This window comes from Portunus trituberculatus, chromosome 8, assembly GCF_017591435.1.
Source record: "Portunus trituberculatus isolate SZX2019 chromosome 8, ASM1759143v1, whole genome shotgun sequence".
Taxonomy (NCBI): Eukaryota; Metazoa; Arthropoda; class Malacostraca; order Decapoda; family Portunidae; genus Portunus; species Portunus trituberculatus.
The window spans coordinates 6,015,897-6,041,449 of NC_059262.1; the positions used below are offsets into that span (position 1 = coordinate 6,015,897).

A 25,553-nucleotide genomic window follows, 5' to 3' on the forward strand; every position below is an offset into this window, starting at 1 on the left:
CCATAACGTTATATTTACAAATGAAAATGTACATTGGAATGAAAGGCACAACGCTGGTGATGATAACACACTCTCACAAGGATAACAACACCCCGGCAATGCTCCCACCTATACCCACCCTTGTTTTCTCTCTCTTCATCCTTTCTTATTTGTCTCTTCTCATTCATGATAACACTCTCTCACAAGGACAACACCACCCCAGCAATGCTCCCATCTATTACCATCCTTGTTTTCTCTCCCTTTCCTAAACCCTTCCTACTCTCTTTCCTCATCCTTCCTTCTTTGTCTCTATTCTCACTGATTCTTCATTTTCTCTCCATTTTGTAATCTCTCTAACCCCAATCATAACTTTCCCTCTCATCTTATTTTTACTTATTTCCTGTTTGCTTCTCTACCTTTACTTTTCCTGCCCTTTCCTTTAATTTTCCACAAAGCAAACAACTGTGAATACATGAGCAGTGTTAGGCCTCACTTCACACTCTTATTTCTTAAGTGAGTGGGGAAAAAAAGCAATCGTGCAATGTGATATGTAATGGCGTCTTCTGAACGTGAAATGGTACACAACACGTCACACCAAACATGATAAAATTTCCTCTCAATCTGTCCTACACTTTGCCTTTCCTTCCAAATTTCTTATCCTTTCTTCACTTCTTCCATTCCTTACTTTCCTCTATCTCCTTTTCTATTTTCCCAATCCCTCCTTTCTTTTGTAATTTATTTTTATCTTCCTCTATTCAGATCAACATTATTCAGAGGTGTAACTCCAATAAATTTCACTGTAGATGCCTCAATGAAGTGTTTCTCAGCTCACACACTGCTCTGCCCTACCCTTCCCTGCCCTTGCCTTGCCTTGCCCTCACAACACACTCACACTACAGGACAGATTCTCAAAAATGCACATGTAAATCACCCTAAGAAACTCTTGGTTAGTGCTTGTGATATCGGCAAAACTCTTACTGTAACAAATGCATGAAAAGAAAGCTAAAAACTGAACCATTTTGATAGCATGGAATGGACACACACACACACACACACACACACACACACACACACACACACACACACACACACACACACACACACACATTGCTTTGCGTTTTTCTCACTCGGGAATATGGCAAGTTAAGAGTTTTCCCAGTAGCACCTCGTCTGAATACAAATCACACAGCCGTCCACCTCCAGGCGTGCAGAGAGCCACTCGAGAAATGCAGCAGTCAAAATATGAGATAAAATATAATATACCCATCTACATCACCCCTTCTAAGTAGATGAAAAGGTCCATCAAGCCACAAACACTCTAGGAAAAAAATCATAATGGCTTCCCTCACTCTCACACAAAATAACAGACAAATCACTTTTTTATTCTATCTTAACCCCTTCCCTCTATCTCCCATGTTGCCTCCCACCCATACCTACCCTACCAAAACCCAGCTACATTATCCTGGTGTGTTTAAATCCATCCCCTTTCTATCTATGGTTGTGGAGAGCAATGCCACCACCACCACTACCATTAGAACCAGTTTAGGGATATTCTTCACTACCATATCCCTCCACCCACTGTCCACTTCTAGGTCTAAAGTAGTTTCTCTGTGGTAATCCTGGCCTCCCAGTGTAACCTAACTTCATTTATCGTGTGTGAATCAGATCCCCCCCATGAAAATTTCTCAAGTATAGTTTTCCTGTAATAATTTTGCCTCCCAGTGTAATATAACGTCATTTGTGGTGTGGTTCATTTTGTTTTAGGAAAGATCTGAATGTTGGTGGGGAAAAGTTACTACTAGAGTGGCATATGATCAAAGTCTGTATTCAGAAACACTCTACACTCTCACCATGACTATTTTCCAAGGCCACAGAGACAATTAGCTGGGTTTTCAAGTATTTCTCTTGTTAATAATGCAAAAATCTTATCAATCTGCCTCTATAAATGTAAAAACACCTTAAAAACTTGTGTAAATTTAAATAAAGCCTTTTGAAATAGTGGAGGTGAAGCACAGGTGTTTGAAAATACAAGCTTAAGTTATAGCCACTGTCCACAGCCTAAAAAACCTTCTTCTCTCACTACTACTACTATAAAGTTACTACACTGACACTCGTTAACTTCTTTGCAATATTTTCAGCGGCATAATTTGTACACGAACGAAAGAAAGAAAAAATTAAAAGCAAAAGAGTGAATCGCGTCAGCCAAACTCTGTCTCAGTGATGTGTCAACAATAAATAATTCAGTATATTTACATCAACAGCCGTGAGTGTCCCAGTGTCTCCCTCTGGCCCCTATGTACACTGTCCTGGGCCACACTCCACCCTGCTGCACTCTGTGTGTTTCTTGCTGTATGTGCTGCCAGTCCACAGCTGCACTACACCTAACACACACACACACATCACACACTGGTAATGTTTTAGGCTTTCACTTTCACTGTTACAAATTTCATGTTTTTGTTTGGTTGGCAGTCAATATTATCAGTGTGCTCTTCCTTAGCTTTCACTTGAGAATGCTTGCAGATTCATACTAAATCAGCCTGGGAGTCAGTGAGCCACCAGCATCAACAACGGTAAACTTTTCTCATTCATCCTCACTTCAGGATATTTGTAGCTTGACATTTCCACTGGGCTTCCTCACTCTCTTGTGCTTCACAACCCACAAACCTGGTAAATCACTTCATCCCACAAGTTCCTGAATACCTGCAGTGTTACACCTGTGCCTGGCCTCAGATCACCTTGCATCACACCCCAGGACCACACCCAATGCAGACTCACACAAGCAATAAATACATCATATAAAATCAACAATATGAGCTTATGTGGATTGCATTAGTGTGTGTGTGTGTGTGTGTGTGTGTGTGTGTGTGTGTGTGTGTGTGTGTGTGTAATTCACCTCGGTTGCCTGCTGGTCACCCAGCCAGTCTTCCCCATTACGGAGCGAGCTCAGAGCTCATAGACCGATCTTCGGGTAGGACTGAGACCACAACAAACTCCACACACCGGGAAAGCGAGGCCACAACCCCTCCAGTTACATCCCATACCTATTTACTGCTAGGTGAACAGGGGCCACACATTAAGAGGCTTGCCCATTTGCCTCGCCGCCCCGGGACTCGAACGTGTGTGTGTGTGTGTGTGTGTTTACAGGCTTAGGAGACCAGGCTCACTGTGAGGAATCTTGTCAACCGATGCCTTGCCAGTGTAGGGATGGAAGAGCAAGATGAAGTGAAAGAAGGGGAGAAATATACAAAGAAGGAAGAATGTTAACACAGCCAGCAGGTTGAAAATACCATAAGTGGACACAGAGACTCCCAGCACACATGTTCCCCTTCCTCTACTTCTTCCCACAGCCCACAGCACCTCACCACACAGCAGGGCAAGGAGGAGGTTGGCAGCGTGGGGAAGCTTAGCGCCACTTGCATCCGCCTGGCAGAAACGCAGTGCTCAAAAACATTAGCAAATAAATGCAACACCTCAGAATCAACACTGCACAAGCCACGGACTGCTCCCGGCACTGGTACTGCTCAGCACGTTGGGGTGGGCGGTCCTGGCGTGGGTCGTGAGGGAGGAGAGGATCATCTTGCTCATCCCCTCTCTTGCATACTTTGAGCTGATGACAGTGGAGGCCTGGGGGGTTGTAGTGCAGGCTCCAGGTTGGGTGCAGGCATTGGGGGCTGCAGGGAGGCTCAGCGCCCCTTCTGGGACTGCTAGAAGTCAGACAGTTTTCTGCAGAGAAGGCATCAGTCAGTAGGTGTCCACACTGTGTTGACGGAGAAGTGTGTTGTGGCGGCCACAATGGCACCACACACTGATATTCCAAGTGACTTACACACTAAGACCCAAAGCTCATGTGTGTTCTTACTGACACATGTGTTGTTGCAAGTGTATACACATGAGTAACAAAGCTCAATGAAGACAAGAGGTCAGGAGTGTATTGTGTAGATTCCCTTTGTTGCTAAATGTCATGTCTCAATGTTCTGTGCATCAGTAGGGGGATGAAAGGATCGCTGGTCAGCACTAATGGCAGGATCAGCTGCTCCACCAACTTTTAGCCTAGCATTGCTTTGTGTGAGTGTAACCTTTCCCATGTGACAACTGCAGGTGTTTGTATGGTGTTTGTTGCACAGTTGTGTTGTGAGAAACTGTTGCATGCATTAAGTGACTGTTAGTAGCTGTCCTGTGTGGAGGGACCCTGAAGATTCACCCACAGAATGTAGTGAGGAAGTATGTAGAGGTGTGAAGCCATTGTTGCATTCCACTCTGATGAGTCAATAGTGTGAGAGTGCAAACCAATCCCAGTGAAACAAAGCCACAAAGGTGAGTGGTGGTGAGTGATAGTGGGGGGCCACGCCACTCTGGTGGGGAGGTGCACAGCATGAGTGAACACTGGTGGTGTCAAGAGGTGAGAGGGGAATGAAGTGGAGGGGTGAGGGGCCACATCACACACTGTGCTGGAGCAGGTGAGTGGGAGGAGAGAGGGAAGGCTGGTCTCTGCTGCAAGTGAGATGCAAGCTTCATCTCTGGTGTCAGATGCAACTATCAGTTATCAGTGAGCCATGAGACGGCTCGGAGGCACAGACGGGTGTGGTGTCACATGTTGTCTTCACACATGTGCACCGAACAGTGCAGGCGTGGCACAACTCCACGGCCAAAACCTGAGGTGGACTCTGAGCCTCACTACCACACAACGCTGCACTGAGTGACTGCTACACTGACTGTGCCTGCCTGTCCTCCTTGTTCCTGCCACCAAACTCCCCCATGATGCCACAAGTGTGGACCACAAAGCCAGCTGCTGCTGCTCCATGTCCCATGTCAAGCGAGGCAGGAGTAACGCTGCTAGCAACACTCAAAGCTGCAGCCACACCTTAGTGCAGTGCTACTTCAAGGCTTCAGGGACCTACAGCCATTCTCCTCAGGGCATGTTCTGTACTGTATTAATAGATCATACCAAGCAGACTGTGTGAACTAACTCTTTTAGAAACTGAAAGGTGGTGCCAGCTTGGTGAGAGGAAAGTCAAGTGATGGTGTCCTCTTACTGTGTGTGTGTGTGTGTGTGTGTGTGTGTGAAAAAGATCTAGTAAATCATGATGTGAGAGAGAGAGAGAGAGAGAGAGAGAGAGAGAGAGAGAGAGAGAGAGAGAGAGAGAGAGAGAGAGAGAGAGAGAGAGAGAGAGAGAGAGAATTATTTAGATTTCCTTTCACTGCAATGACCACAATACAATAACAAACAATGCTCTTGTAAAACAGCCAACCACTGCCCTGTCGATACCTGCCAAGCACACTGCCTGGACACCTACACACAGACTGACCACACCCTTTCTACCATAACTCCTCTTTCCTCACACTTACAATGTCACACCCTAGACCCTCACACTGCTACACCCTAAAACTGTCCCTCAAATCAGACAAAAAGGCCCCATGCGATTCAGGCCACAGTTGAAATAAGTGACTAAGGAGTTGTAATCAAGTATTTCCCGGTAAACTGTTTGTGTTTAGCGAACGATGCGATAACAAACATCTCCATTGGTCAGAGAATTTAAACATGTCTAAACTGTCTAGGATTCAAGTCGGTTGTTTGATGTCCCTCTTCTGTTAGCTAGTGGAGTCCCCTCAGGTAATGGCCTCGTGCATGTGACTTTTAACAGTAATATCACTCACAGGAACACCCACCTCCCCCCCCTCTCACTCTCTCTCCCTTTGCCTCACTGCCTCACCCTCTCGCCTATGCAGCTGAGGATATCTTTACCTCTTGGGCTTTTAACAGATGACTGGGAGGAGGAGGAGAAGGAGAAAGACAAGGAAGAAAAGAGAGAGATGTATCATTAGAAGTCCAACATCAGTATATCGTAGCTTAGCAACACACACACACACACACACAGCCTTCTCATTCTATTGCATGGTTTACTGTCAACTGTATCTCATTAAAACAAACAAACACACACACACACACACACACACACACACACACACACAGACACACACACAATCTAGTACTACTATTACTACAATTATGTCCAGCACTTCTCAACTATTACTACCACAACTACTACTACTACTACACAGCTACCACCACACACACACACACACACTGACCTGTATCTCATCTTAAGGTCACCGCCACCACAGTACTCGTTAATGACCAGCTTGATAAGAAACAGGTGGAAGATGACGATGAGGGCGATGATGGTGAGCCAGAAGATGGTTGGCAGGCCTCCCCACTTGTGTCCGTGTCGATGCATTGCTATGACGTGGTGTTCGTGCGCTGGAGCTGCAGGGAGATGTGGTGAAAATGTGGCCTAGACTCAAGAAAAGCTACCATGAAAATCTGACTACGGAAAACTACTATACACATAAAATAAGCCTTAAAAACTTACATCACTTCAACTAGAGCCTTTTGAAAGTAGATGCTCTCTTACTATGACCATTTTCCAGATTTTCACGATTGTTTCTCCTGCTGATAATGTAGAAATCTTGTTAATCTATCACTACAACCATAGAAACATCCTTAAAAACTCTCATCACTTCAACTAGAACCTTTTGAAAGTAGATGCTCTCTTCACTATGACTATTTTCAAAAGGCCACAGAGATAAGAAGCCAGATTTTCAAGACCATTTCTCCTGCTTGTATAGAAAAAGACTGCTAATCTATCACTAGAACCATAAAAAAAACACTCTTAAAAACCAGAACACTTTACACAAACCCTTTCTAAAGCAGAGGACATTTCAAGACATGACACACACACACACACACACACACACACACACACACACACAACACACAAACACACAGATTAAAGACAAGAAATGCACATACCTAAGGCAATCTCGCGTACATGAATGGTGTCCTTGAGTTCCTCCATGTGTGCACGGTCTGAGGTGATATACAGGAGAGCAGTGAGGGGGTGGGTCAACTTCACAGGGAAGGTCTGTCTCTCTGGCCTGTGTGTGGAGGGAAGGGAAAGGTTAGGTTTGGTAGAGTCTTTTTGTTTTATATTTATTGCCCTTGGCCAATCCTCCTCTCTTACATAAAGTTTGATGTTTGGAAATAAATGTCGGTAGCAAAAGATGAAGAATTAAAAGATTTGAGATTAAGGAGCATTATAGAAAACGAGGGAAGGAGGAAAAATAAGAGAAATAGGAGTAAAGATAACAATAATAAAGATGGGATGATAAGGAGTACAGAGGAAGAAACTGGGGATGACAAAGGATGGGGAAGAGAAGGAGTGAAAAGGATTGAAAGTAAAGAATAACAATAACAAGAAGAAAATGAACAGAAAGAATAATAACATCAATAAATCGGAAAATAAATTGAAAAATATCTTATCTTTTTCATGTTTTTTACTATATTTTAATGATTTTGCCGACTATGGCTGATATTACAGACTGTTTATAATGTACTGTACAAATTATAGTGTTTTTGCAATGTATGAGAGGAAATGAGAGCTGCTGTCAATAAACCACCTATCTATCTAACCCTCTATCTATCTATCAATGCATCTACGTATCAAAATAACCATGGATACTAATACTAATAAACAATCTCCACTGCAGTTCTTTATAAACGTAGAATAAAGCAGAATAATAATGTCATCTATCTATCTATCAATTTATGTCTATCTGTGCATACTTGAGTTCTACAGGAGGGTCAAGGCAGCCAGCATCACAAGCGTAGTAGTTGCGGTCAGAGCGGTCAAGGGCTGCGTGGATGACAGCCTTGTAGTCCTCCTCCTGCACCACCACAGACAGGTTGAGGTGCGTCGCGTTGCCGTAACTTACACGCCTGGGGATATAGGGTGGACATAAGAAAATAAGTAAAATAATCTAGAAAAAAAGAAAAAAAGTAACACCTATGGACCAGTTGGCGCCTTGGTGAGAAGTGAATGTAAACAGACAGCCACACGCCAAGATGTCTGTCTCCCTCCAGTGACGGTGGTGAAGCTTTCGTTGTTCTTTTGGCGTACCAGAAGAGTCAACATAAGAAAATGCCTGCGGATATGTCCCTGGCTAAGTAGAAGGAAAGGAGTTTTTACTACACTCTAAATTAGCCTACATTTGTTGTAATTGTTTATCTTAAGATTGTGCAAAATCGCAATAAAATCCTGACCAAGTCTTCAGTCCTCACCTCCAACAACACCCTGCATTGAGAGAAACTGTTCTTGTAGAGTGGCAGTTATTTCGTCGAACATTGCTTTTTTTTTTTTTTCTCTATAATTAATTTCTGTGGTCCCAGATGTGTTCTTTTCCCTCACCAGCATCTCTATCTGGAGACCACATTTTCAAAGCTTACTCCGTGACGTAACGACGTAAATAAAGTCACAAATCGCCTAGCAAGACCAACATGTTGATCTTCATTTTATGCCTGCTTTTGCAATCACTAGGCACCGATTGAGAGGCGAAAACCCACGTACGTAAAAGTCACAAATTGGCACACTGTGAACCCGCCTTTAGGTTGGTACTGCTACACTACACACCAGCACACCACACACAAGCACACACCTGAAGTAGTAGTCTCTGTGGAGGTCTCTCGGGTGTGTGGTGAACTCCAGGTGCTGATTCTTGAAGCGCAGACCACCAAAGCTTAGGAGCATTGCCTGCATGATGCCATTCGCTCCGGCCCTCACCAGCTGATGACAACCCTGTGTGTATACCCGGGATGAGCACACACACACACACACACACACACACACACACACACACACACACACACTAATGTACATTCATTGTTGCTATTATTATTGAGAGAGAGAGAGAGGAGGTGTTGGATGGGGGAGAGTGGGAGTGTCTCATGGAGGAAAACCTTTGCCTCTACCTGAAGGCTGGACTAACACTGCAGTGACACACACACACACACACACACACACACACACACACACACACACACACACACACACCCAGCCACCCACACACCCCAACACCCTCGGGCCTGGAGCCTGGTATAGGCCTGGGTCGAGACGGTGGTGGGGGTGAGATCCCCCCTTGATGACGTCACATATACGTTGCAGTGAAACACACACACACACACACACACACACACACACACACACACACACACACACACACACACACACACACACACACACACACACCAACCCACCCCCACACCCTCGGGCCTGGAGCCAGGTATCGGCCTGGGTCCAGCCGGGGTGTCGGCCCTTGATGACGTCACATATATACGTTACGCAAATCATTTTGAAAATGAGGATTCCCAAAAAGGCAGCTGGACACGAATGTTATAAAAATTCTGACTCGTTATCAATCGAAACTAACTTCTAAAATACAAAAACATTGCCGAGAAAAGGAATAATAAAATAGCTCAAAAATATACTAAATAAAGTATTAGAACTTCGACTTGCTTAAACACAATTTCAAAGCCCACCAATTTCATTCAACTGAATCGATAACGTTTTTCAAAAATTATGACTATCATTTCGATATATCAAAACCTGGCAACTCGCCCTATTAGAAAAAATAATATTTAAAAATGACGTTGTTTACAATATTAACAGGACTACATATCATTCTTAAAGTCCACATCTTTAACTTCTCAGGAGCCTTGCACACTTTTCTCATGATAAACCATCTTTTGAAAACACAAACACTTCGCTACAACCTCAAATAAAAAATCACAGATAGCGGAGGTAAAAATTTTAGCGTATTTTGGCCCTCCCATTCAAGTCATAAACACCCTCTACATCACCGTACTTCACTCAACTCAAGCATGGAAGACACGTAAAACACTGCGAACTATCATTAGAAACCCTTAAAAGGCACTTGTGACTCGAAATAAATGAACTGAGACAAATATAAATAATAGTGGAAGTCGAGCATCTGGGACCGGCATTTTGGGCGGGAGCTGGTGATGACGTCACAGCCTGGGGCTCGTGACGTCATGGGTAGGCCCGCTTCTCACTGAGCCTCCATAGCACACAAATCAGGTAATTGCGGATATATCTCAACAACTGACATGAAAGATTAGGCCTATGGCTCCACTTTGTGACCTGTCTGGCCTGTAATGAGTGAGATGAGGCAGATAATGGCTGAGAGAGAGGCGGCGGGTCAGGGATCGGTTTGTTTACGTTTTCATGGCTTGCAGTATTGTGGTTTTGTTAGTATGTGCAGGTGTTAGGTCACTGATATGTTCTCCTGGAGGTTACCAACGTTAGGTTATGACATGGCACCACCGTGAAATGATGAGTTACACCAATATATTACTTACGCTAGCCAAAGACTGTTTGGCGGCGGCTATCCGTGGTACCCACAACAAATAAATCCACACACCACTGTCCGCTTTGTGACGTCCTCAACGGTGTGTAAATAGTTAACCTCTGATTACTGAGAGGCTACACACACACACACTATTCTCTTCACTACAATCTCTATTATAATATCAGTATCTTCGTCTTCACCAAGCTCACTGTCTCTCACGGCCAGTGCCTTGACCTGCCAGGCTCAGGCTGCCAGTGTACCGCGGCCGGTGCAAACGATACGGCGGGCGGCGGCTCAAGGTACACTAAAGTTCTAATCCCGGCCCCGCCCCCGCGGCCGATCGTGACCATTACTTTGCACGGGACGTGTTTGACAATGTTAACATTAATGTGCCAGAATCAAATGTATGTATGATACACCAAAACATAGGTACACTCACATGTATATGTATATCGGCTTCCTACTTAATGAAGCAGTCTTCCCATCTACATCTCACACAAAAGTGACATCTGTCATCCTTCCTTCATGGCAGTTGTCATTGACTACAACCGCCTCTGACGTAGCCTGGCTGGCCTGCTTGCCTGCCATCTTCTCCCAATCCACACCCAACCTTTCCGTCTGTTTATTACCTATGCTTCTCATACCTCCTTCTACCGCCTGCCTCTCAAAAACAAAATAGAACTACATGTATTTCATAAAATATAAGTAACGTGCTGTGTGTGTGTGTGTCTATATATATATATATATATATATATATATATATATATATATATATATATATATATATATATATATATATATATATATATATATATATATATATTGGAAACCCGCCAAACTGGCAACTCTGGCCTGGCCTGACTTGACCCAGCCGAGGGATGAAAGGGAACACCACCACCACCATCACCAACGTGGCAACATGGGAAAAAAAAACGCTGCCACATGCCATAGAATCTATACAAATCGTTGTTATCATCGTAAACATAGACACTCATTGTACTATGTAACTTCCTTTACTATACACGCAATACATAAAATATCACTTTCAAACACCACATGGATGATAAATAAGAGAGAGACGCATGTACGAAGGTTGATTTGGCAGAATGGCTAGTTGTAAACGACCATACCTACCCCACCCTGAACGGACTTCACAGAGTGGAAAGACTATAACACTGCAGTGAAACAGAAACAAACATACAAACAAACACACACACACACCACGTAGTATAGTGGTTGGCACGCTCGACTCACAATCGAGAGGGCCAGGTTCGAATCCCGGTAAGTGGCGAGGCAAATGGGCAAATCTCTTAATGTGTGGGGTGTGTTCACTTAGCAGTAAATAGGTACGGGATGTAACTCGAGGGGTTGTGGCCTCGCTTTCCCGGTGTGTGGAGTGTGTTGTGGTCTCAGTCCTACCTGAAGATCTGTCTATGAGCTCTGAGCTCACTCCGTAATGGGGAAGACTGGCTGGGTGACCAGCAGGCGACCGAGATGAATTACACACACACACACACACACACACACACACACACACACACACACACACACACACACACACAGCCAGCCACCCACACACCCCCACAACCTCGGGCCTGGAGCCAGGTATCGGCCTGGGTCGAGGCGGTGGTGGGGGTGAGGTCCCCCCTTGATGACGTCACATATACGTTGCAGTGAAACACACACACACACACACACACACACACACACACACACACACACATAGCCACCCACCCACCCCCACATCCTCGGGCCTGGAGCCAGGTATCGGCCTGGGTCCAGCCGGGGGTGGGGTGTCGGCCCCCCCCCGTCACATATATACGTTACGCAAATCATTTTGAAAATGAGGATTCCCAAAAAGGCAGCTGGACACGAATGTTATAAAAATTCTGACTCGTTATCAATCGAAACTAACTTCTAAAATACAAAAACATTGCCGAGATAAGGAATAATAAAAATAGCTCAAAAATATACTAAATAAAGTATTAGAACTTCGACTTGCTTAAACACAATTTCAAAGCCCACCAATTTCATTCAACTGAATCGATAACGTTTTTCAAAAATTATGACTATCATTTCGATATATCAAAACCTGGCAACTCGCCCTATTAGAAAAAATAATATTTAAAAATGACGTTGTTTACAATATTAACAGGACTACATATCATTCTTAAAGTCCACATCTTTAACTTCTCAGGAGCCTTGCACACTTTTCTCATGATAAACCATCTTTTGAAAACACAAACACTTCGCTACAACCTCAAATAAAAAATCACAGATAGCGGAGGTAAAAATTTTAGCGTATTTTGGCCCTCCCATTCAAGTCATAAACACCCTCTACATCACCGTACTTCACTCAACTCAAGCATGGAAGACACGTAAAACACTGCGAACTATCATTAGAAACCCTTAAAAGGCACTTGTGACTCGAAATAAATGAACTGAGACAAATATAAATAATAGTGGAAGTCGAGCATCTGGGACCGGCATTTTGGGCGGGAGCTGGTGATGACGTCACAGCCTGGGGCTCGTGACGTCATGGGTAGGCCCGCTTCTCACTGAGCCTCCATAGCACACAAATCAGGTAATTGCGGATATATCTCAACAACTGACATGAAAGATTAGGCCTATGGCTCCACTTTGTGACCTGTCTGGCCTGTAATGAGGGAGATGAGGCAGATAATGGCTGAGAGAGGCGGCGGGTCAGGGATCGGTTTGTTTACGTTTTCAAGATTTGAATTATTTGGTTTTATAAGTATGTGCAGGTGTTAGGTCACTGATATGTTCTCCTGGAGGTTACCAACGTTAGGTTATGACATGGCACCACCGTGAAATGATGAGTTACACCAATATATTACTTACGCTAGCCAAAGACTGTTTGGCGGCGGCTGTCCGTGTCACAACACCACACACCACTGTCCACTTTGTGACGTCCTCAACGGTGTGTAAATAGTTAACCTCTGATTACTGAGAGGCTACACACACACACACTATTCTCTTCACTACAATCTCTATTGTAATATCAGTATCTTCGTCTTCACCAAGCTCACTGTCTCTCACAGCCAGTGCCTTGACCTGCCAGGCTCAGGCTGCCAGCGTACCGCGGCCGGTGCAAACGATACGGCGGACGGCGGCTCAAGGTACACTAAAGTTTAATCCCGGCCCCGCCCCCGCGGCCGATCGCGACCATTACATGTATTTCATAAAATATGAGTTATGTGCTGTGTGTGTGTGTGTGTGTGTGTGTGTGTGTGTGTATATATATATATATATATATATATATATATATATATATATATATATATATATATATATATATATATATATATATATATAATGTTAAACATAAAATAACAGTTCATACATTTCATATTATGTGCTGCATATAAACACAACGTCGGGGATGTGGGTGGAGGAGGAGGAGGAGGAGGTACGAGTAGGAAAGTACTGAGCAGGGGGAGGAGGGGGAAAAGGAAGACTACAGAGTTCAGCTATACTTCACTTGCTATGTGAATGCAGAGAAAAATATAATAAGAAAATAGGAGAGGGATTTGACAAGGTGGACTCTAATCACAGGGAGGGACAGGGCATGGACCAGGAGGGGGAGGTCACGCTGGTGAAGCCTAAAGGCAAAGTTTTTGAGGTGGTTGAACAAATCAAAGGTAAACTGAAACCTTCACCTGGTGTGCTATTACTGAGGATTTATATGGCTAGGATTGGCAAGGAGTGAAGTGCTGGCGTCTATAAACACACACACACACACACACACACACACACACACACACACACACACACACACACACACACACACACAAGATTGAGAGTGTGTAAGCCCTTCAGTATATGGACACATTTTTACTATTAGTTTTGGATATGACAAGACAATTTTACTTAAATTAGGAAGGGTCTATGGAGGCCAGAAGATTAATGGCCACAGTCCTCACCAATTCAATCTTCATACAAATTTCTGCAGCTGTATGGAATCACCAAATGGAAAGCAGAATAGTTACAAAAACATGTCATGGTACTGAAGGGATTAAGTTACCTGTTTTTCTAGTGTCACCATCCACAAGCCCACCACAGTGTTGACGTCCTCAATGGTGCTGAGACTCGACCACAGCTTCTCCGCTTGTCTGACAGAGAGAGGACAATATTCTAACTATGACAGATACAAGATAGGGGGATAAAAAATAAGAGGCTCTGCAATTTTTACCAAGTTTAAAGACAAGAAAGGAGATAAAATTTCAATCCCTTCACTATGATAGACACAATTAACCATACTAAACATAATAAAGGGATAGAAATAAGAGGTTTTGGAATTTATATAAAGACTAAAGACGAGAAAGGAGATAATACTCTAATCCCTTCACTATGACAGACATGATTAACCACACTAAAGATAATGAAGGGAAAAAATAACAGGTTTCACAATTTATATAAAGTTTAAAGACTCTGATCCCTTCACTATGACAGATGCAATTAACCACACTAGAGATAATAAAGGGATAGAAATAAGAGGTTTCATAATTTATATCAAGTTTAAAGACGAGAAAGAAGGCAGTTTTCTAACCCTATGAGAGATACAACTCCCTGCCTGCTTCTGTATTTCTGTCTTCCTTCATTTAAGAGGGGGGAGTGTTTCAAGACATTTGTTCCTTGATTTTGGCTAATTCCTTACTACTTTTTAAGGGAACGAGCATTTCAAGTGGGTCTTTTTTATATTTTGTTGCCCTTAGCTGGCTTCCCTTCTGCATTAAAAAGAAAAAATAAACAAATAAATAAAAAAAAACTATCCACACTTAAGATATGAGATAAAAATTATATGTTTCACAATTTATATCAAAGGAGACAAGATTCTAACCCTTTCACTATGACAGACACAACTAGCGCCAAATATAAGAGGTTTTACAATTCCTATCCAGTTAAATGATTGCATGAGGCTGTAGAAGAAGAAAGGAGACTGTCACAATATTCTAACACCTTCATTGTTGCAGATAAAGGTGGAAATGCCAGGTTTTAAAATTTGAACAGCTGTCATGAAGTCCCCACAAAACACTTTAGAAAACAGGCTTCAGTTTAGTACAAGTAGACACACACAGAGGCAAGACTGGGGAGTGAATAAGATGTGTAACTCAATAGACGCACCCATTTGACACACACGTCGACACACACACAAGTAAACACACACAAAGGCAAGACTGGGGACTGAATGAGCTGTGTAACTCAATAGACACGCTGAAGTAGACATATACACACAAGTAGACACATACACGAGTAGACACACACACACACACACACATGTAGACACACACAAAGGCAAGACTGGGGACTGAATAAGCTGTGTAACCCAAAAGACACACACTCACAGGGTCTGGTGTCCTCCGTAGCAGCCCTCAGCATACGCTATGTCCCGCAGGATGGAGTTCCGCTGTTCCTCACTAGTGGACACCTGGTACAGTGGTGCTGGGGCCTGAGGGAGGAACACACACACACACAGTTACTATATTTGCTACTTGTCTTTCAGTACCACCACTCATAACTTTCCTTAGCATTTTACTACTTCTACTACTACTACTACTACTAGTTGACATATGGCTTTAGCTAAAAATAAGGGTAGAAAAACTGCTTCACCATGTATAGAACCAGCTGTACAATGAAGATAAACCTACACAAATACAGCAACATGAGACACCTTTGAATGTAGCTGAGGCACTGGAGACCACAACCAAAACACACACACACACACACACACACACACACTAAGGTCCCTATTCGGAAACACTTCTATGCTGACCCTTCACGATTTTCAGAAGGTCTCAAGTTGAAGTAACATCGGTTTTAAGGACGTTTCTTTAATTCTAGTGACAAGTTTAACAAGTTTCCTGCATTTTAAAAGGCCTCTAGTTGAAGTGACACTGGTTTTTAAGGGTGTTTCTTTAATTCTAGTGACATGTTAACAAGTTTCCTGCATTATCAACAGGAAAAATGCCCTTAGAAACTCTGCTAATTGTCCCTGCAGTCTTTGAAAATGGTCGCTGAGAGAGAGAAGCGCTTCTGAAAATGGCGTTACATCCCACCCACCCTTACAACATCCCCCATCACTCCCACACCCCCGGACATGTACCTGGGAGAGAACGTGGTAAATAGTAGCATTAATGAGGTCCCCATTGAGGGCGTTCTCTGCCTTGGAGTGACTGATACTGAAGCCAGGCGACCACAGCTCCTGCCAGACCTTAGAATGATCCTCCCTCAGGCGTCGAATGTTGCCGGTCACTGCTGCCTTGAGTACCTGAAGGCGGAGGAAGGTCATGGTGGTGGTGGAAGGTTGTGGAAGGTGGTCAGGGTAGTGGTGGTGGTGGTGGAGGGATATAAAGTGGAGAGAGTATACAGGACGAGTTTGAGAAGGGGTAGGGAAGGACACAGTGATGGAGGAGAAGAGAGAGAGGAGCGAGAAGAGAAAAATGGAGATGTTAGTTGTGGAAGGTGGTCAGAGCAGCAGTGGTGGTGGTGGTGGTGGAGAGATTAAAAGAAGTGAATTTGAGAAAGGATAGTGAAGGAAATAGTGATGGAGAGAGAGAGACAGGGGTGTTTAAATAGTGATGATGGTGATGTGTGAGTGATGAAGGAGCCTAGGGTAAGAATAGAGGTGATGGTGAGTGAGTGATGAAATAAAAACAGTGAAGATGATGACTAGGGAGGGAAAAACAGCAGCGATGAAGATGACTCAAATGAAAAAACAAGAACAACAAAGAATAAAGGAAAAAAAAAGATAAACCTTCGAAAAAAAATAGAAAAGAAAAAAAAAAAAAAAGACAATAGCAACAAATCAAATAAAAAAAAATCAACAACAACAACAAAAGCAAAAAAGAAATAAAAAAAACAAACTCCCAAAAAAATAAATAAAAAAAATAAACAAAATTAAAAGGAACCAAATGAACAGCACACAGCACACAGCAAGGACACAGCAGCTTACCGACACAGCATTCTGCACGACCAGCTCCCTGTGGGCCGGGTAAGCCTTAGCCGGGATGGGGTCTGTGTAGTTAATTGACGTCACCAAGTGGAGGGTGGTGGACATGCGAGACTTCACCTGAGAGAGAGAGAGAGAGAGAGAGAGAGAGAGAGAGAGAGAGAGAGAGAGAGAGAGAGAGAGAGAGAGAGAGAGAGCAGATATAACATGGGTACTTTCCTGCAATATAAAACAATTCTTGAAGCTAAAATGAATATACAACCTCCTGCAATGAATATTTTGAAAGGTTCTGGTACTCTGAAGGCCACAGAGACGTGATCAGCCAAACTCCCTGTGGTTTTGTCCCTTAATGATGCAAAACCTTATTGAAATCACAGTCTTTACCTCTTAATAATGCAGAACTAATGTCAAGCCACCACTATAACGATAAAAACACTGGTAAACCTTACTGAATGTAGTCTTACCACTTAATAATGCAGAACTAATGTCAAACTACCACTACAACCACAAAAAACTGCAAAACTATTGAAATCACAGTCTACCTCTTGATAATGCAGAATTAATGTCAAGCCACCACTACAACCATAGACAGCAAAACCGTATTGAAATCGCACTACAACCATAAAAACACTTCATTTATATTTTGATTGCCCTTGGCCAGTCCTCTCTCTTACATAAAAAACACACACACACACACACACACCTGGAGACTCGATGGCACACGTAGAGTCACAATGGCCACAGCAACAACCTTATTTGTCTTAGGAACATCCACTGCGCCAGTCACCACGGTATACTGGTGCTCTCCCTCCCCGTGCACCAATCTGAGGCAGTGGGAGTGAATTAAGAGTGAGCTGGGAATGATTTATTGAGAAGATAGATAATGAAGGCTGGGAAAATTTATTGGTTAGAGAAACAGTGGAGGTTGTGAGGGGAAAATTTTACTATGCTAGAGTGAATATGTGAGTTAGAGTGAATGAGTGTTTATGACAGGTTCAGGGACAGGACAGTGGAGGTTGTGAGGGGAATTATGACTGTGTTAGAGTGAGTTAGAGTGAGTTAGTGTGGGTTCCAGGGGTTAAGATAGACAGCAAAGATTGTGAGGGAATATTTCGCTGTGTTAAGAGTGAGTTAGTGTGAGATCAGGGGGGTATGATAGACAGTAGAGGCTGTGAGGGAAACTTTTGCTGTGTTTGAGTGAGTTAGTGAGCTAGTGTGAGATCAGGGATGTACGATAGACAGTAGAGATTGTGAGGGAATATTTTGCTGTGTTAGAGTGAGTTAGTGTGAGCTAGTGTGAGATCAGGAGGGTAAGGTGGACAGTGGAGATTGTGATGGAAACTTTTGCTGTGTTAGAGTGAATTAGAATGAGTTAGTGTGAGATCAGGAGGCTAAGATGACAGAGGAGGTTGTCTGGGAATATTTTGCAGTGTTAAAGTGAGTTAGGATGGGTTCAGGGATGGTTCAGGGGCAGGAAAATTAATATTATGAATTAAACTTTTTACTGTCACAAGACCTGGTGTACGTTCAAGAATGGAAACATGACAGCAGTACCTGGATAAATAAATAAATGAACAGAGAGAGAGAGAGATAAATAAATGAATAGATATATGAGAAAAATGAATAAATGAATAAATAAAATAGATATAAAGAACAGGGACTCACTTGATGGTGTTGGTGGCAGCGGAGGGCCAGTCACCAAGCCCCATCTGCTCCACCTCCACCAGGGCATCTTGTTCGCTAGGGTTCACCACCTGCCGGACACACACACGCACACACACACACACACAGAGGTAGGCAGTAAGTAGGATATGTTTCCATGTAGTAGAGAGGAATAAAATCAATCACTTACTATTATTCCAAGTATTTATGGAGTTAGATAATGTTTCAGTGTAGCAGAAGGGAATAAAACAGATCACTTCTATCAATATAATCCACAATATTTATGCAGTAAGATATATTTCAAAGTATCACAAAGGAATTAAATTGATCACTTCTATTAATCAACAAGAGCCTTTTAAAACTGGTGGGTGTGTGAGAGACAGAGACAAGGATGCGATAAATATTTCAAAACAAGGTTGAGAAGCAAAGAATAACTATTACATCAACTGGAACCTTTCAAAACCAGTGTACATGAATAAAACAGACAGAGACACAGAGATGCAATAAATACTTCAAAACGTGGCCCAGTAGTTGAAAGAATAACTATTACATCAACTAGAGCCTTTTAAAAGAGACAAAGAGACAGGGATGCAATAACTACTTCAAAACGTGGTACAGTAGCAGAAAGAATAAGATCACAACTAGAGCCTTTTAAAACTAGATGTGAATGAGACAGAGACAGAGCGACAGAGATGCAATAACTACTTCAACATGTGGTCCAGTAGTGGGAATAATAAGATCACAGCTAGAGCCTTTCAAAACTAGTGTACTATATGAATGAAACAGCAACACACAGAGACAGAAATGGGATAAATACTTAAAAATGTGGCCCAAGAGCAAAGAATAACTATCACATCAACTAGAGCCTTTAAAACTGGTGGATGTGAATGAGACAGAGAGACAGAGGCAGAGAGATAGAGTAGCAAAAGACATTAGTATCACATCAACTAGAGCCTTTTAAAAATAATATACATGAGCGGAGAGACAGAATATACAAAGATATTAGTATCACATCAACTAGAGTCTTTTAAAAACCAAGCGTACAAGTGACAGAGACAGAGAGGATAAACACTTCTAAACACTACAGAATACATCCCAACACCTTAGATACACACACACACTTACCTTGATATCCTGCAGCAGTAGCGAGGGAAGGGAGCGGTGAGCATAAACCTGGTACGTCACATCTAGAGCCTCACCAGTGGGCTGTTTCCATGACTGTACCCGATGCACAATGCCGGTCCTGTACTCCGTCACCAGTGCCTCATGTGACTCCTGGCCTGCGGTGGTGTGGAAAAAATTTTAGGAGGGTTTTTTGGGGGGCAGAGAAAATGTTATGTGGGTTTCTAGAGGTGGAGAAAATGTTATGAGGGTTTTTAGGGGTGGAAAAAAATGTTACGAGGGTTTTTTAGAGGCGGAGAAAAAGTTACAAGGGTTTTCAGATCTAGACAAAAATTTATGAAGGCGTTTAGAGGCGGAAAAAAATGTTACAAGGGTTTTTAGGGGCAGAAAAAAATGTTATGAGGGGTTTTAGGGGTGGACATAAAGTTATGAGGGTTTTTAGAGGCAGACAAAGTTACGAGGGTTTTTAGGTGTGAAGAAAATGTTACTCTGGGTAGGTGGATAAGTGGATAGGAAAATGTGTAGTTAAATAGACTGATAAATGGATAAATAGAAAAGTTTATTGTTATGTTCAGTCTTTCACCATTGTTCTGTACACCTCACACACAGAAACACACCAGACAACACCAGATAACACCACAAATACACCACAGACTCACACTACACTAAACACTTATGAAAGACACCAGAATGAAAAAAAAAAACACACACAAACACACCAGACAACACCACAAATACACCACCATAGACACTAAACACACAAGAAAACAGACACCAGAATAAAAAAAAAACACACAAACACACCAGAAACACACATACTGACCATCAAGAGACACAATAGCAATGGGGCGGAAATGCACAGGGAGAGACAGTGTTCGGCCACTCCTGATGTAGATGGGGCTGTCGTGGTCCAGAGTCACACCCAGCACCCCATTGCCGACATAAGGAAGGTACGGCTGGTCCTCTGGTAAGCGAGATGGGGAGTGTATGATATGCACATCTTGGTCCTGCGCTGCCTGCCAGAACCTGTCCAGACGCATTGATACACTCCTAGTGGCAGCATCTGGGGACGAGAGAAAGAGCATATTATTTTTTATTATTTTTTTTTTTATGCAAGGGGAAACCACTCAAACCAGTCAATCTACTCATCTATCTTAACACACAGCCATGTACAGATACTCGGTAACCACTCATCCACTATCCAGTCACTTAGTCAACCAGTCAATCAGTCATCCATTTCAACACACAGTCATGTACAGAAACTCGGTAACCAATCCCCCAGTCATCCAGTCACTCAGTCAACCAGTCAATCAATCTTAACACACAGCCAGGCATAAAAACTAAGTCCAGTCATCCAGTCAACCAGTCATCCATCACAGAGCCAGACAATTAATCATCCGTCCACACTCACCCTCACCAAGTCCCGTGGGTCGAGTGTGCAGCACCAGCCGGAATATGGACGGCCCACAATACAACAGGATCACTAGCAGAACCAGCACTGCCAACACTAGCTTGCGGTACCTGTAGAAACATGTGTAAATTAAACACACACACACACACAAACACACATGCAGGGATAGGAGAAATATACACACACATGCATAAAACAAACACACACACACACACACACACACACACACACACACACACACACACACACACACACACAGGAATAAAAGAGTTTTTTATGCAACAGGGTCAACAAAAAGGACCACTTGTTAGCCAGTTCCCTGAAAGATTAAGAGAGTTAGCCACAAGCCTGGGACAAATGCCTTGAAGTAGTGATGAAAGAGTAACACAAACACACACACATACATACACAAACCCAATGAATAAAAACACACAGAAAACAGCAGTGACGGAAGAGTAGCAGGAAAACGCACACACATACACACACACGTACACAAACATTACAACACTCACGAGATGTAGCCGTCGAGTGCCCTCTTGGCCCTCTTGATCACCTCATTGATATCCATTGTCTCACTGCAACTTAGCTCCTGCACCTACGGGAGGGAGGAAAAGCTTATCTCACTTGCTGGGCCACTGGGAGTCACTGGTGTTATGGTCTATGCATATTAAAAAGCCCAGTACTTTGAAATGCCTCTTTGCATCACCTCCAGTACTCTCACAAGGCTCTAGTTGATGTGACATGGGCCAGTACTCTGAAATGCCTCTTTGTTTCACCTGCAGTACTCTCACAAGGCTCTAGTTGGAGTGACATGGGCCAGTACTCTGAAATGCCTCTTTGTTTCACCTGCAGTACTCTCACAAGGCTCTAGTTGGAGTGACATGGGCCAGTACTCTGAAATGCCTCTTTCCTTCACCTCCAGTACTGTCACAAGGCTCTAGTTGAAGGGACATGGGAATTGAAAGCTGTTATTGGAAGGGAAAAACTGCAGGTGGAAAACAAGTTACTGGTGACTTGTAGCTAACCGCGCCTTGGTAGACAAGAAAAAACACACAAAAAAAAAAAGACAAAAAAGAGGAGACAAGCACGGAAAACATAGAGGAAGGAAAAAAACTACAAGAGAAGACGAAAAAACAAGTTCCTGGTGATTTATAAATAACCGAACCTTGGTAGAAGAGGAAAAAACACAAAAAAAGATAAAAAGAGGAGATAAGCACAGAAACATACAAGAAGGAAAAAAACTGCAGGTGGAAAACAAGTTACTGGTATTACTGGTGACTTGTACATGTAGCTCACCAAACCTTGGCAGAAGAAAAAAAAACACAAAAAAAAAGACAAAAAGAGCAGAGAACTACAGGAAGGAAAAAAAATACAGGTGGAAAACAAATTACTGCTGTTATTTATTTTTTTTTTTACGTAGGGAAGAAGACCAACAAAGACCCAAAAAAAAGAAAAGATTAAAAAAAAGGCCCACTTGAATACTGGCTCTCTAAAAAGTGGAAAAGCGTCAGCCAGAATTGGGGAGCAAGTGCCTCGATACCTGGTGACTTGTAGCTAAACTGAAGCTTACGTGAGGTGAGTTACACAGCCACCTCTTGACTCAGCACCACCATACACATGTTCCTCACTACTCACACCTGCCATGCGTGTAATATTGATTTTCTTCACTTTTAACCCAATCATCACATTCCTAGTTTTCAGTAGTGTGAAATGAAATGCACATGACTGAATTAATATTATGTGTAATGGATAATGTACGAGCACAAAGCATAATAATGTGAAAACTGTGCCATTAATCTCCTGACCCCCATAGACCCTTCCTAATGTCAATAAAATGGTCTAATCATATCCAAAACTGAAGATAAAAATGCATCCCAGTACTGAGGGGGTTAATGGGTAGAATCTTCACTATTTCAATCCCCACATGAAATTCCGATGCTGTATAAACTCACTTAATAGTAAGCAGAATGAATATGGAAATACATCAAGGGATTAACCAAGACTATTTGAGGTGGTAATGACGTGGATGAATTAGTCAGTGTAATAAATTAAGTCTTGGGGCAGGTCATTAAAATTACCACTAATAAATATTAACAAGATATTACTGCTACATCTTTACTCTCTTTTACTTAATCTAGAGTACTTAAAATAGTAATAATATGAATGAATTTAGATAGTGTGTAATAAATATAGTACTAAGACAAACAATTATCCCATTATAATCTTCCTATTACATCTGAATTTTTACTATCTTTTATGAAATCTAAACAGAGTACATAAAGGGGTAATAATACAGATGAATTAGCTGGTGTAATAAATAAAGGATGGGATAGATGCCTTCAAACTTCCCTCTTCAATCAGTTCAGGTCAAAGGAGGATGGAAATACATGACAGGGAGTTCCAGAGCTTACTAATGCTGGCCTGAACTCACCTGCTGGGCATTTGGAGCCATGGTTACCTGTATGCTAATTAAGGCAACATCACCTGTCACAAGTCACCAGGTAAATACAGCTGACTCAGAGGACAGTGCAGGAGGAAAGATGAGAAAAAAATTAAGACTGAAGGAGGGAAAAAAAGGGGGAAAGAGATTGAGGAGGAAGGAAAAGTGAGAAATGAAATGAAAAAATAGAAAGGAAAGGAGGATAAAGAGAGGTAGAGGAGGAAAGAAATGAAAGAAATTGATGCTACAGGATAAAAGATGCAGAAAATGGAAGGAAAAGGAGGAAAAAGAAGACATTAATAGGGGAAAGAGGGAAGACAGGAAAAGGAGGAAGGAAAAATGAAAAATTAATCACAAAAAGAAAATAAATAAATGAGGCACATAAAAGGAGGTACAGTAAGAAGGAAGAGGAGGAGAGAAGAGAATAAGATAAAAAGAATGTACAGTGGCGGATCTGGACTAAATTTCAAAAGGCTCTCATAAGTGGCATTGGTTCAGAAGGCAGTTTTATGGTTCCAGTAACAGATTAACCCCTTCAGTACCATGACACATTTTCATATCCATTCTGCTTACTATATCATGATTTTATACAGCTTCAGAAACTTAAGTGGGGGATTGGAAAAGTGAAGACTCTGGCCACTAATCTTCTGACCTCCATAGACCCTTCCTAATGTTAGTAAAATGGTCTAATCACACCCAAAAACTAAAAATGCATCGTACAACTGAAGAGGTTAAAATGACACAAATATAAAAAAGAAAAATAACAATAAATCTTGTAATCTGTTCAGTGCGAGTGCCACAAGGGACAGGGCCAACTTTACAGCAGCACTGGCCCCTGCTGGCACCTATAAAAACCCATGAAACAAGTAAAAATTAAACAAAATGGTAAAATATAAGAAAAAATGTAGAGAATAATGGAGGAACAGCAAAAGGATAAAGAGTAAAACATGCAAGAGAAATAAGAAAACAAATTAAAAACAAAATGATGAGATGGATGAAGAGAGAAACACTAAATGAAGAAAAGAAATAGGAAGACCAGAATAACCAAACAAAAACACACAAAACGACAAAAACAACTTGGCAAACACAAGGCAGACAAACAACACAAATCTCAACAGTGAACAAGTGAAATAAGAAACAACAACAGAAAACGAAGTAAAACAAGGCAAAGCTGACACAAATATAAGAAAAAATGGAGAGAATAATGAAGGAACAGAAAATGATAAATGATAAAACATGCAAGAGGAATAAGAAAACAAATTAAACAACAAAACGATGAGATGGAAGACGAGAGAAACACTAAATGAAGAAAATAAATAGGAAGAACAGAATAACCAAACAAAAAACACACTTAGCAAACACAACACAAACTTTAACAGTGAAACAAGAGAATACAGTGACAAATGATGCACAAGAACACACAAGGACGTAAAACAAAACACAGCTAACACACAAACGAGTTATTGAACCCACCCGGGGAGAAGAGAGGGAGTGAAGAGGTGAGAGATAAGGATGCAGAGAAGTGTCATTCGCCAACTCACCTCTTTGATTCTTCCCACACACACACACTTTCCTTACCTCTTAATTCTTCTCATCCTGCGCTTCTTTCTCTCTTTTTGGCTTCCTGCAGGGTCTTCCTCAGCCCCACGCCTCCTCCCTGTCCTCTGAGCCTCGCCTGTCACGCCGCAAACGTCAAAAATCGAGTCGAAATAAGAGATTAATATACAACATTCTCTCTTCTTCACTTCCACCTGTTCGGATTTCGC

The 25,553-nt window shown here is 42.3% G+C and overlaps 1 protein-coding gene across 5 annotated transcripts; it reads right to left on the bottom strand.

The window, feature by feature from the left end:
- Positions 1–3,628: 3,628 nt before the first annotated feature.
- Positions 3,629–25,553, bottom strand: LOC123499120 (uncharacterized protein KIAA2013 homolog). 5 transcript variants are annotated; one of them, XM_045246765.1, is made up of 17 exons: positions 25,366–25,553; positions 21,860–21,942; positions 21,354–21,457; positions 20,760–20,999; positions 19,940–20,094; positions 18,818–18,906; positions 17,856–17,976; positions 17,156–17,272; positions 16,307–16,471; positions 15,549–15,652; positions 14,228–14,315; positions 8,473–8,612; positions 7,604–7,756; positions 6,791–6,915; positions 6,070–6,244; positions 5,691–5,744; positions 3,629–3,702 (listed from the first exon to the last, which is right to left on the bottom strand). In XM_045246765.1, the coding sequence occupies exons 2-16, from the start codon at positions 21,913–21,915 to the stop codon at positions 5,699–5,701; spliced, it is 1,878 nt and encodes a 625-aa protein (XP_045102700.1). In that variant the 5' UTR covers positions 21,916–21,942; positions 25,366–25,553; the 3' UTR covers positions 3,629–3,702; positions 5,691–5,698. The 5 variants fall into 5 exon arrangements, with proteins under 5 accessions (XP_045102700.1, XP_045102708.1, XP_045102691.1 ...); XM_045246773.1 differs by having other exon boundaries at positions 5,723–5,744; positions 21,348–21,457; XM_045246756.1 differs by having other exon boundaries at positions 21,348–21,457.

What these genes read in the sequence shown, in the direction of transcription:
- LOC123499120 (XM_045246756.1), bottom strand. Translation starts at nt 21,915, where the DNA reads ATGGATATCAATGAGGTGATCAAGAGGGCCAAGAGGGCACTCGACGGC. An exon ending in ACCCACGGGACTTGGTGAGG is followed by an intron (nt 21,000 to 21,347) that starts GTGAGTGTGGAC and finishes TCTCGTCCCCAG; the next exon opens with ATGCTGCCACTAGGAGTGTA. An exon ending in TGGTGACACTAGAAAAACAG is followed by an intron (nt 8,613 to 14,227) that starts GTAACTTAATCC and finishes GTATACACACAG; the next exon opens with GGTTGTCATCAGCTGGTGAG.